Source organism: Crotalus tigris, unplaced genomic scaffold (genome assembly GCF_016545835.1).
Source record: "Crotalus tigris isolate CLP2741 ecotype Arizona unplaced genomic scaffold, ASM1654583v1 scf7180000024437.13266115, whole genome shotgun sequence".
NCBI lineage: Eukaryota > Metazoa > Chordata > Lepidosauria > Squamata > Viperidae > Crotalus > Crotalus tigris.
The window spans coordinates 9,177,222-9,191,041 of NW_024100606.1; the positions used below are offsets into that span (position 1 = coordinate 9,177,222).

A 13,820-nucleotide genomic window follows, 5' to 3' on the forward strand; every position below is an offset into this window, starting at 1 on the left:
TGGAGTAGCCTTCATAGTCAATAAAAGAATAGGAAAAGCAATACTGGGATACAATCCCCAAAATGACAGAATGATCTCAATTCGAATTCAAGGCAAACCATTCAATATCACAGTAATCCAAATCTATGCCCCAACCACTGGTGCTGAAGAGGATGAAATTGACCGGTTCTATGAAGCCCTACAGCACCTTATAGAATTAACACCAAAAAATGATGTCCTTATCATCATGGGGGATTGGAATGCTAAGGTAGGAAGCCAAAAGATAACCGGAATAACAGGCAAGTTTGGCCTTGGAGTACAAAATGAAGCAGGGCACAGGCTAATAGAATTTTGTCAAGAGAATACAATGGTCATAACAAACACTCTTTTCCAACAACCCAAGAGACGGCTCTACACATGGACATCACCAGACGGTCAACATAGAAATCAGATTGACTATGTGCTCTGCAGCCAAAGATGGAGAAGCTCTATACAGTCAGTAAAAACAAGACCAGGAGCTGACTGTGGCTCAGATCATGAGCTTCTCGTTGCAAAATTTAGGCTTAAATTGAAAAAAGTAGGGAAAAGCACTAGGCCACTCAGGTATGAACTAAATCATATTCCTGATGAATATACAGTAGAGGTGACAAATAGATTTAAGGAACTGGATCTGATAGACAGAGTGCCTGAAGAACTATGGATGGAAGTTCGCAACATTGTACAAGAGATAGCAACTAAAACCATCCCAAAGAAAAAGAAATGCAAGAAAGCAAAATGGCTGTCTGAGGAAGCTTTGCAAATAGCTGAGGAAAGAAGGTAAGCGAAAGGCAAAGTAGAAAGAGAAAGATACACCCAATTGAATGCAGAATTCCAGAGAGTAGCTAGAAGAGATAAGAATGCCTTCTTAAATGAACAATGCAAAGAAATAGAAGAAAACAACAGAATAGGGAGGACCAGAGATCTCTTCAAGAAAATTGGAGATATGAAGGGAACGTTTCATGCAAAGATGGGCATGATAAAGGACCAAAATGGCAGAGACCTAACAGAGGCAGAAGAGATTAAGAAGAGATGGCAAAACTACACAGAAGAACTATACAAGAATGAGCTTAATGTCCCAGATAACCACAATGAGATGGTCACTGACCTCGAACCAGACATCCTAGAATGTGAAGTGAAATGGGCCTTAGAAAATCTGAGCAACAACAAAGCTAGTGGAGGTGACAGTATTCCAGCTGAGCTATTCAAAATCTTAAAAGACGATGCAGTAAAAGTGCTACACTCAATTTGCCAGCAAATTTGGAAAACTCAACAGTGGCCACAGGATTGGAAAAGGTCAGTTTACATTCCAATTCCAAAGAAAGGCAATGCCAAAGAATGTTCAAACTATCGCACCATTGCACTCATTTCACATGCTAGTAAAGTTATGCTTAAAATCCTACAAGCTAGACTCCAGCAGTATGTGGATCGAGAACTACCAGAAGTACAGGCAGGATTTCGAAGAGGCAGAGGAACTAGAGATCAAATTGCCAACATACGCTGGATCATGGAGAAAGCTAGGGAGTTCCAGAAAAACATCTACTTCTGCTTCATTGACTATGCTAAAGCCTTTGATTGTGTGGATCACAACAAATTGTGGCAAGTTCTTAAAGAGATGGGAGTACCAGACCATCTCATTTGTCTCTTGAGAAACCTATATGCGGGTCAAGAAGCAACAGTGAGAACTGGACACGGAACCACTGATTGGTTCAAAATTGGAAAAGGAGTCCGGCAAGGCTGTATACTGTCGCCTGCCTATTTAACTTATATGCAGAGCACATCATGAGAAAGACAGGGCTAGATGAATCAAAAGTTGGAATTAAGATTGCCGGGAGAAATATCAACAACCTAAGATATGCAGATGATACCACTCTAATGGCAGAAAGTGAAGAGGAACTAAAGAGCCTCTTGATGCGGGTGAAGAAGGAGAGTGCAAAAGTTGGCTTGAAACTCAACATTAAGAAAACCAAAATCATGGCATCCGGCCCTCTCAATTCCTGGCAAATAGATGGGGAAGAAATGGAGGTAGTGACAGATTTTATTTTTCTGGGCTCAAAGATCACCTCAGATGGGGACTGCAGCCAAGAAATTAAAAGACGCTTGCTCCTGGGGAGGAAAGCTATGGCAAATCTAGACAGCATTCTAAAAAGCAGAGACATCACCCTGCCAACAAAAGTGCGTATAGTCCAGGCCATGGTTTTCCCAGTTGCAATGTATGGCTGTGAAAGTTGGACCATAAGAAAGGCTGAGCGCAAAAGAATTGAGGCCTTTGAACTATGGTGCTGGAGAAGACTCCTGCGAGTCCCTTGGACTGCAAGGCGTTCAAACCGGTCAGTCCTAGAAGAGATCAACCCCGACTGCTCTTTAGAAGGCCAGATCCTGAAGTTGAAACTCAAATACTTTGGCCACCTAATGAGAAGGAAGGACTCACTGGAGAAGGGCCTAATGCTGGGAAAGATTGAGGGCAATAGAAGAAGGGGATGACACAGAATGAGATGGCTGGATGGAGTCACTGAAGCAGTAGGTGTGAATTTAAATGGACTCCAGAAGATGGTAGAGGACAGGAAGATCTGGAGGAACGTTGTCCATGGGGTCGCGATGGGTCGGACACGACTTCGCAATTAACAACAACAACAAGGCCAAAGTCCAAGGCCGAACTACAGGCCTTTCTGGTCCTTCTGAACTTTTACAACTCCTTCCTTCCAAACAAGGCTAGTGTAGCCGAGCCTCTTCATAGGCTCCTGGACAAACAGGCAGTGTGGCAGTGGTCACAAAAACACGAAGCAAGTTTCAATGAGGTTAAGGCCTTACTCACTTCTAACAGTGTGCTTGCACATTTCAATGAGTGCCGTCCTGTGTGCATCGCTTGTGATGCTTCTCCTGATGGGGTGGGAGCTGTACTAAGCCATCTCAGACCGGATGGAATTCAGGTTCCTGTTGCATATTACTCCAGAACCTTGTCTTCAGCAGAGCGAAATTATGCTCAAATTGACAGGGAGGCTTTAGTTGTTGTTGCTGGAATCAAAAAGTTCCATGATTTCCTATATGGCAGGCATTTCACGGTCTTCACTGACCATAAGCCTTTGTTGGGGCTGTTTACCACACATAAACAAACTCCCCAAATCATCTCCCCCAGAATGCTGAGATGGTCTATCTTTCTGTCTGCCTATGATTTTTCCTTATTTCACAAACCTGGGAAAGAAATGGGCCATGCTGACGGCCTCACTAGATTATCCCTGCCAATAATAGAGGCTGACCCTGCACCAACAATCAATATCCTCTTCATTCAGGCCTTGCCTGAGCCCCCTTTAGATGCCAGGGATGTGGCTGCTGAATCAGCCACAGATCTCACACTTTCTCGTGTCCTATCTTGGGTTTTATCTGGATGGCCAGAGAGCTATACAGGCACTGAGTTTCAGAGTTTCTGGTCCAAAAGGAACGAGTTATCCACTTTCCAGGGTTGTCTGCTTTGGGGGAGCAGAGTTGTCATTCCTGCCTCAATGAGGACTAGGGTCTTAGGTTCCCTCCATGAGGGTCATCCTGGCATTGTACGTATGAAGGCGCTTGCGCGCAGCCATTTGTGGTGGCCTGGGTTAGACAGAGACATTGAGGCTAAGGTGCATGCATGCCACCTTTGTCAGCGCTCACGCCCTGAAATGCCCCAAGCTCCTGTACATAGATGGGAGGAAACACAGTCTCCATGGTCTAGGGTGCACATTGACTACGCTGGGCCCTTTCAGGGTCAATTCTTCTTGGTCCTGGTTGACAGCCATTCAAAATGGCTTGAGGTTGTACCTGTCTCTTCCACCACCACTGCAAAGACTATTCAAGTACTGAGGGGGATTTTTGCTGCACACGGGCTTCCTGATGTCCTCGTATCTGACAATGGCCCTCAATTCACTTCTTCCGAATTCCAAGCTTTCTTACAGGCCAACATGATTCGTCATGCCACCTCTGTGCCTTTCCACCTGTCCACCAATGGTATGGCTGAACGCATGGTTCGCATCACCAAGGACGCTTTGAAGAAAATTACCTATGGAGACTGGCATCACAGGTTGGCTGACTTCCTCCTTTCTTATCGCACTACACCTTCCACTTCTACCGGGAGGAGCCCAGCTGAACTTCGTTGGGGGTGCAAACTGACCACCAAGCTTGACCAGTTGCACCCGGACAGACTACCTTCCACAATCACACACCCCAGAGCACCTAGACAACTGCTTGTGGGTGCCCCGGTTTGGACTCATAACTATGGGCCTGGTCATTCATGGGTCCCTGCCACTGTGTCCAGGGTCACAGGTCCTTTGTCCTACGAAGTTTCTCTGGACGACGGTCGTGTCCTGCGACAACACATCGACTAGCTCCGCACTAGACGGGACCTTCCCACTGAGACTCCTGGTTCTTTTCCAGGGGGGAGGGGGACCCCTTTGGGCAAAGGGAAGAGTGCGGGCTGCCACCTATCATTAACAAGGGAACTACAGACAGCTCATTCCGAGATTCCGTGAGTGCTCCAAACAGGAATTCATGGAGCCCAACTAGAACTCAGGCACCAGTACCTACTCCAGCCAGGGAGTCACCCCGGGGGCATAATCACTACTCACCCACATCACTCAGTACTCCAGTCAGGGAGGATATCTGGGAGCGTCCAAACAACCCACACCCTGCAAGAGAGCTGGCACACATTCCGTCTAGTTGGCCCAACACTGCCCCTGTCCCTAGAAGGGGGCAAGCACACAGGGAGGTGGTTGAGGAACCGAATCCCGACTACAACACCTCTGGCATTACTCAGGGGACAACTGAGTTTTGGGACAGTACTGAAACCCCAGCAAGCCCAGGTACAGAACGGGAACATGGGGAAAGACAACCTCTTGACAGGTCTAGGACAGACCTGGGAGGTTCTACAGAGTTGCCCAATAGTGACAGTCACTTAAGAGGGCCAGAGAGCCTGCAGCCAGGCAGGACAACCAGGTCAAACAGAGAAAGAAGCCCTGGCCTGACGAGCCCGGTGGGCAAGCAAGCAGGCCAGGCATTGGAGCACAGTCCTTGGGGATCACCAGGGCCTAGCAAGGGAGACAAGCATACATCACCCCTCAGTCAAGGGGTACTTGGAAGGTACCCAGAAGTCAGGAGGTCACAGAGAGCTAAAAGATCTCCTAAGTATTTAGAAGATTTTGTAACCCTACTGGCAAAACAGCGTTAACAGAGAGTATTCCTGTACACATAGGAAATAGAATACTGGGAAACAATACAAGCAAAAGGGATAACTGGTACAAAGCTAGTATGGGGTTGTATATTATTATTTGTATGATCATAGTCTTAGCCGGGGGGGAAGGGATGTTATGTCCTGAGCCAGCACTTGCGCACATGCGCGAGTGCAAGCGCGCCAAATGTTGCAGTTTGGCCCGGGAATCACCTATAAAAAGGGCAGGGAGATTTGGGCGTTGTCGGCGTCTTGTAACCAGTATGCTGAACAGAAATAAAGAGGTTCCTGAGAACTACAACTGCTTCTCGTGTCATTGCCATTTCGCGAAGGACTTAACAGAAAGCTTTATGATACTGTCTAGGAACATTAATTTTTTTTTATGTTCATGTTTTGACAAGATCCTTGCATCAGTAATATGAGAATAGATCCACCAGTATAACCTGTTCTGACCTTGATTAACATATACAACTACATTATGCAAAATATTGAAACTTTCGAACTTGTAATTATAAGTTTTTTTTTCTGAAGAGTTATATACACCATTATTTACAATCGCATAAGAGCTGAACTTTAAACAAGAAAACAAAAATGCCATAACAGGCCCAAAGACAAATTTAAATGTTCAGGAATAGTTTTCAAAATTTTCCGGAATATTATACCAATATATTAGATGTCAATTTTTTATGAGTATTTAATAGAATTATAGCTTGTTATGATTTGTTATGTACATTCCTGATTCTTCCTGTTGCAAGTTAAAGTACAGAGTTAATTCCTTCCAGTCATCCTTAATATATCTTTGATGAAATGAGACATATCTTATAAATGCAAATACTTCACAATATTTAAAGGCCTTTCTTTCAAATTTCTTATTCAATCATGTGATAATTAGTTCTTTAATTTTTTAAAAAGTCCAATATATGCCTTTTATATGGACTGTATTCAATCTGATGTTCCAAAAAGCCTTCTTTTGTAAATGTGTTGTTAAATATCTCTTCTCTATTTCAGTCATATAGAATTTCATTGAGTATTTTATAAAATGTGTAAACATATTGCATAAGACAGTTGGAGATGTATTCAAGGACAGATTAAATTATGATGAGTGAATTCTGTATTATATCACTAATGAAGGCATGATGATGAAAAAATTGATTTATATATAGAGGGGGCACTATAAAATATTCTAAAGCATTTATTTCATTATGTTGAATGCACTTATTTATTACCAGTTTGTGGTCTATCACACTGAATGTAGGAATGAAATATTCCTTGTGGATTCTTTCAGATAACACTTCACCTCCAAATTTTATTGTTATACAAGTGTTAAATCCAATTGCGTGCATATTAGAGTGCATTTACATGATGATATTTTAATCTTTTTTTCAAAGGTTTAGTTTTGATACTTATTTTTTTTACAAAAAGACGGGAATAAGTGTTTGTATGTCATCAACTATTCAAAATAAATGGCCTAAATTAATTAATTAATTATTTTATATGCCACTCATCTTACTATCAGGCAACTCTGGGCAGTTCGCAATGTTATAAATTACGATATAAAACAATTAAAAATCAAAAGATGAAAACAGTGGGCAGCAAAGTTAAAACATTAAGTTAACAATAAAATGAATTAAAAATTCATTACATAGATGGGATGGAGGTGGAATCTTCTACTAATCCACTATGGTAGCCACCAATAACATTAGACACCTACCCCCAATTGCCCCTCTCCATAAATAAAAGGAACATGCTTCTGTTTGATTGCTGAAGCTAAGGTGTTATAATTGGATAAGAAATCCTAATAAGTAGCCACATATAACTTATATTCTGAACACATTTTTTTTCATTTAGGCAAATTCTAGAAACATTGGGCTATAATCCTCTTTCATTCTAGCCTTTCTTTAATTTTAGCTACATACATCCATATATAACTTAATATTTAATTTTTTTAACAAACAACATTTGCACTATGTTTACAATAAAAGCTTATTATTTAACCCATAGAACCACTGTTGGCTACTGATTTAATGGACAGTCTGTTGCACTTTCAAATATATTTCATACTTTTTGCCAATATCCTGTAATTCTAGGATACTCCCACCAAGCATGGCAAGGAATATTTTTTTCTGAGTGTTAATTATGCTAGAAGAATCTGGCTACCAATTAAGATCTCTTGGGAATCTGAGACAGGAACCGTATAACTTCTCTTACCATAACTGAAAAGGTCAAAAGAAATTTGAGGCAATAAATTAGCTCAATTAAAAGAACCCATTTATTCTATGGGTGAAAGGAAAAATGGATTTGTTCTCAAGGCCACTGTGTACCAAAGGCTAAGAGTAAAAAGCCTTCTTACCTTTGGAGTTTATTACACCAGCTGCAGTTGAAGCCAATCTGAGACATGATACAGGGTTCACACCTGTTAAACTGAAGACAAGCTGTAAAAAGATAATAAGATAAAAATAAAATGTACATGCACATAGGGCCAAGCAAATAAAAATAAACTGTTCATCTTAACAAGATTTTCTACAATCAGTTTTTTCAGGAAGTTATTCTCTTCAAAGGAAATAAAAAATGGTTGGAGAACAATAATTTGAAACCGCTAGGACACACTATGGAGATAAATACATCTCCTACAGACTGATCTTCTACAATTAGTTTTGATCCCATTGTAATTGTAATGCCTTCCTACAGCTTGTCATATCTTGTATAGCTCCTAAATCTGCCATTCTGCTATAAAACTTTCTTTATTTGTTTCTTTATGTCTGTTTAATAGCATAATGTTTTTTACAGATGGACATAACGAAAAGGTTAGGAAACTGTGAAAGAGCCATAACTGGATTAAAAATAGTTCAGCTGCTGAATCTGTTTTCTTCAGATGAGTTATGAGCAATTTCCATTCCAAGCTTGTCTACTTCTTTTGTTGTTTACATTTTCTCACATCAATATCCACAATGGATGGCCAACCTTTGACAGAGACCTCTTGATCTGCTAGGTGCATCTATTACCTTTTCACTTTTGAAATGAATAAACAAACAAATTCCACAGAGATCTTTGATGAAGCTTTGTTTCAATCAATGTAAGAAATTTGAGATAGCAAAGTGTCATATATAGATATATATTAATGATATGAGCAGGGCAAGCAGATGGCTATCAGTACCTTAACAAATATAGAGTACCAAATACAGAACTTATGGCAATCAATCAAGTAAGTAAACCTATAATAAAGCTGCAAAAACAAAACAAAACAAAAAACCAACCAGACAGTGGAAATATCAAGAAAATAGATGGAAGAAGGGATCAGTTGCTATCCACAGTTCTATATTACAAATTACACCTTAAAAATTATGAGGATCAGTATTCTGATATAATGCTGAAGGTACTAACATCTGAACCAAGTTTGCCTCTCTTTTATGGATATAATTCTCTCAAAGCCCCTCAATTTATCTCAAAGACTATAGCATTTCTCTGTAATTCCATGGGTATCTGCAAGCTCCCACTGCTTTTGTCAAAATGATGAAAACAATATCATACTGTTAGTTATGACACTTTTGAATGTGTATGTACTGGCATAACACATGTACAAAAGAGGCAAGGCTTGCACTGTGACATTGATTTTATCACTGTTTGTCTTTTTCCCATTCCTGTGAACATAGCTGCTGAGAAGAATTGAATGAATAAAAATGTCCAGGAAAGTTAGTGGAACAGGTATTTAAGAAGCTTCAGTTGTTATCACCCTAATAGAGGGGGCCCGATGATGTAAATGTAGCTTACTCTGTGAGATGCGCGAAGTTCATTCAAGATGAAACAGTGAGCTCTATCATGGTGTTTGCATTATGAACTTTTGTACATTTAATTTAAGACCAGCACACTATTGATTATTCCATGTCACCTCCAAACAAAATCAGGCAAAATAAGATCCCTAGAGAAAGTATATCACGGCTGCCTCCAACCTGGTGTACTTGTAAAAAGTAGTGAAAATTAATGCTCATGTTCCTGTAGTCAGCACAGGTAATGTATCTTGTTGCAGAAAGATGGTACATAAAAAATCAACATATATACTATTACTTAAAATATTAAACTATAATTAGATTCACATTCCATAATGCCTTATTGTTAGATTTCACTTAACATATTTTCTGAACCTATTCACAGTGGTATGTCACCCATGGATTAATATATTGTGCAAATCAGCCTAATGTAGCTTGGTCAAAAGTAATATTTGAGAAGATTTTATTTTATCAAAAAGTATGAACCTACTAAATTGTATGAATAAACTTACAATTACAAACATAAACACACACATGGAAAAAAAAACAAATGACTGAGAAATGACTATATAAGAAATCGATTTATATATAAGAATAATGTAGATACACAAAGATTAGTATCTATATAATACTGACATTTTGTGAAAAACATGGGATTTACCATGTAAAGTAGAAATATAAATATATAGCACATTATATCCACCATTATATTATTGTGTTGATTTAAACATCAACAGATATAGGTAATTTTACTCTACTGGCCAACAATATAAAATATTTCTTTTTTTGTGCATTACAAATGCTATAAAAGAAAAGTGGCATGTTTTAAACACGGCCTTTAACAATGTAGTGTTATCTGCATATTAAATATAACTTACTGGGCAGAGGAATCATCTCAACAGCTGACAGATTGGTAACCTTGGACATCTGAAGTTCCACTTTGTGATATTCATAGATTGTTCTTCTACGAACATCTGTAAGAAAAGATACATTAGCACTGTGTTATGTTGTTTAAACAGGAACTTTATTGACAAAGTATTTATATTATCAAGTCAAGATATGTATTGTTAAAGTCATTTATGTGTTAAATACATTTTAAAAAAATAATGATTTTCATATAGATTGGAGTATTTCCCCTTTTTATTGAAATTAATTTTGGGTAGGGTCACAGTTAAATTAGAGTTGGCACTAAAGCATTTCCTAAAACAAAATATTCATTGCAAAACCATACATGGCTTGCTTTAAAAATATTCTGCAAAGACTACTTAACAGAAAAATCAAATCACATTGTACAATTTGCTGCTTGCTTTACTACACATTAGTTTTTAAATTATGTTCAGAGGTAAAGATATTAATGTTATGATGGTAACACAAATTTATATCATTAAGAAATTAAGAACCATCAATTATATTTTCTTCTGTAATTCTTGGTTCTTGATAGAAATTTTCACTAAAAGAGATGCAATAAATGCTTTGATTGCAATAACAACAAAAGACAGGGAAGAATGGGGAAAAGCCATCAAACAGTTTTCAGTATTAATCATAATTGGAGAAGATAGGAAATTTTGGACAATAGTCCAAATTACAAACTATAAAAATGTAGCCATCTTGTTAGCAATACAAGATAATCTAGGATTAGTATCACCCAAGGAGACAATTTTGTTTTGTTAAACTACTCTTACATTCATATTGGGAACACAGAAGTCCTTCCGGGGAGAAAGGATTAGCTGGGGATACTCAGTTGGGGATTCCTTTTTGTCCAAGTTAGGTTGCCCATTGAAGTGGTACCCATTTATTTGCTCATGGTCCCCTGCTTTCAAATTGCTAAATCAGCAGGAGCTGATATGAGTGATGGGAGCTCACCTCATCATGTGGCAACCAGGTTTTCAATGCGAGCCTGCCAGTTGTCAGCCTAGCATCTTATCACATGAGCCACTGCGCTGCACTTTTGCTAAACTAAATCAGGGGTTCATCACATACCTTCTTAAAATATTTCTTTCATCTTGCTTTTGAGCAAATTTAGAATTCATCTGCTGAAAGATAATCAGCATATCCTCTGTTAATCTTTTATAATTTCTGGAAGGTTCAGTCAAAGTGACAATGCCATCAGTTTTATTTATCTGTTCATTTGTTTCCTTTAAAAATAAACAACCCCAAATGACAGACTTCTTATTTGTCTGGGATTTTGGCTTTTGGTACTGGTAAGGGTTCACTCAAAATATAATTCTTCATTGCCTCAGCTTACAAATGCACTTAATGGATAAGACACTGCCAGAAAAATGTCTTCCTTTTTTGGCAATGAACCTATTCTAATCCAGCACAAATTAACACAGTTTATTAATACAGTCCATTTGTTCTAGCTCTATGCTTTTGGCGCTCTAAACAGGATAGAACTCTAATTCAGAATTTTTTTGTTATATTTTCAGATTTCCCTGGTAATAGTTGTTTTCATATAATAGGCTGTTAACCCTGAGTCAAACAGAGATGGGAGCAAAGAGAATCCTGTCACTAACAGGGTTTAAGCTAGCCCTAAACTAAACAACAAACTCAATTATCTAGAAGGGAATGTGCTCATCTATAATGGAAAATTAAAAAGAATATATGACTTTGTCCCTAAGCCACAATTTGTCAACACATGCCTATGAAACAAGGTAAGAACCAGAGCTTTTCTCTGCTACTTTCTGGATGTAGAAGCTTTTACACATGTAGTACAGGATTTATTTTTAGTTTATTTAAAATACAAAAAACATAATGTCTGCTTGTCTGAAAAGAGCGCCCTATCTTTTTCCAAACACTAGTAGTGAGGATCATTATTCATTATTTTAGAAACTGGCCAATTTTCATTATGTATAGTTCTTGTACAAGACTACAATTGGGACTGGCAATTCCAATGCTAAGTGACACATTTGTTAAAGGAGATATCACATGTCCATTGCAGACTTATGCCCTCAATTCTGCTTGGTTGTTAAAGAATCATTCATGGTCATTAAGTGAGACATTGTGTCACAATGATTTGAAATTTTACTGCTGTATTCCCTGTTGACTCTGTTTGTTGGAAACTGACTATGACACATGCAAATGACAACCCTATGACTGTGGGACACAACAACAGTCATAAAAGCCCACCAGTTGATCATTTGACTGTGGGGAAACTGCAATGGTTTCAAGTGCAAAAACCATTGGTAAAATTACTTTTTCAGCACATCATAACTTTGAATGGTTGAATTTCAAAGAGCAAACATCATTTCAACCACATTCAACCCACACGCTAGCCACTCTGAGAGCATTATTTTGAACCTAGGGCCTACCTATTTCTACTTTCATATTCTTAGGACCAGATCAGAATTATTCTGTAATTTCTATTCTGGAAAACAAGACTTGATTCCAGATTTAAAATTAAATTGAGATTTATCTGTCTGCATCAAAAGTGACCATTTTCAAGTGACAGAATTGATATAGTGAGATAGTATTTGCATTATTTTATGGTACTATTCATAAGTCAATATATCAATAAACAACTGACTGAAAAATTTACACTCTAGAATTTCCTTTTAGTTAAAATCCAGTGTGGTTGTCATTTATACAGGTTGGTAGAAATGGTAGCAAAATTAGAATAAAATTAATTCACTATTTAGTTCTAGTTGTTACACTGAGCAACCTAGAGCTTTTCTTCAAATGTCTCCTGCCAATCCACCCTGTTCAATAGTCATTTGTCATTCTGATATAAATTATAATACTGTATCATCACCACTATCTACTCTGCCAACTGGCTAGTTAAAACATTTTACTCAAAGTAGCTGAAGAAATAAATGTTCTTTTGGTCACCAGTTATTTCTACTGGATGGCCTTTCTTTGAGTGAAGATATGAAAATACCATTAGCGATGAAGAAATTTCCTATGTATGAATAGAGTACGTATTATTCCAAATATAGTGAAGCTGATATGCATATTCATTACCATGAGTTATGATGCAAAAGGCTTTAACTTAGATAAAAAGACCATTCTCATAATAAACTTTATAAGTATTTTTGCACAAAATTGAAATTTCTAATATATATATATATAAGCCTGTTTGTACTATGCTCATGAGAATATGTAGCCTCCCTCTAGAAAGTACTACTTACAACAGAAGCAAAGCAAGACAATTTCTGCAAGTTCTCTACATCTCTCATAGACTGATATAAAATGGCAAGATTCATGGGATGGCTAGGATGCTTCTTCACTGAATAGACATCGCACCCTAAAAGCTCATCATAGCTGTTAGAGTATACTATCAGGCTTCCCAGTTCCACATTCTCTGGCAGCTTGCCTTTTGCTTGATGACACCTTACCAGTAAATATTATTATTCCATAATCCAGAACAATAATTGTTTAGTTGAGCGATTAGTGGCTGCCTGGGTCTATGTGCCACTGAAGAAAATGAGTATTTATTGGGGCGAGCATGCTAAGGAACAACTGGCCCAGGGTGGGTGCATTCCCTCGTAGCTGTCCAATTAGGTTGTTTGAATGAGAGCCTGGCAATCATGGAGGAAGTGCCCAAAAATACAGATGGTCAGGTAGAAACCTTTCCCAATGTAAAGGATGAAACGGCAAGGCATGGAAGAAATATTTTCAGGGCAGATAGAGACATTGGAACAAATGACTCTGGCTCTCAAGGCTGGGGTAAAATATCAAGTCCATTTAATTGGAAGCATGGGAGAAATTGACATAAATCTTGAAGGAAGCAGGCAGGTAGGCAGGCAGGCAGGCAGACATATATGTGTGACCTAACTTCTAAGATGTACAATAGATAGATTTTGTGTGTATGTGTGGCTGCTTTCTTGTTTGCAATAAAACTACCCATC

General features: G+C 38.5%; 1 protein-coding gene across 7 annotated transcripts in view; it reads right to left on the reverse strand.

Annotated features, from left to right (window-relative positions):
• PLXDC2 (plexin domain containing 2) overlaps positions 1 to 13,820 on the reverse strand; it is a 330,127-nt gene that overhangs the window by 64,561 nt on the left and 251,746 nt on the right. For all 7 annotated transcript variants that reach the window (XM_039331379.1, XM_039331380.1, XM_039331377.1 and 4 more), the window contains 2 exons: positions 9,855 to 9,950; positions 7,563 to 7,644 (listed from right to left, as the gene is read on the reverse strand). In XM_039331379.1, the coding sequence (XP_039187313.1) occupies positions 7,563 to 7,644; positions 9,855 to 9,950 (178 nt within the window). The remainder of the gene's footprint in view (positions 1 to 7,562; positions 7,645 to 9,854; positions 9,951 to 13,820) is intronic.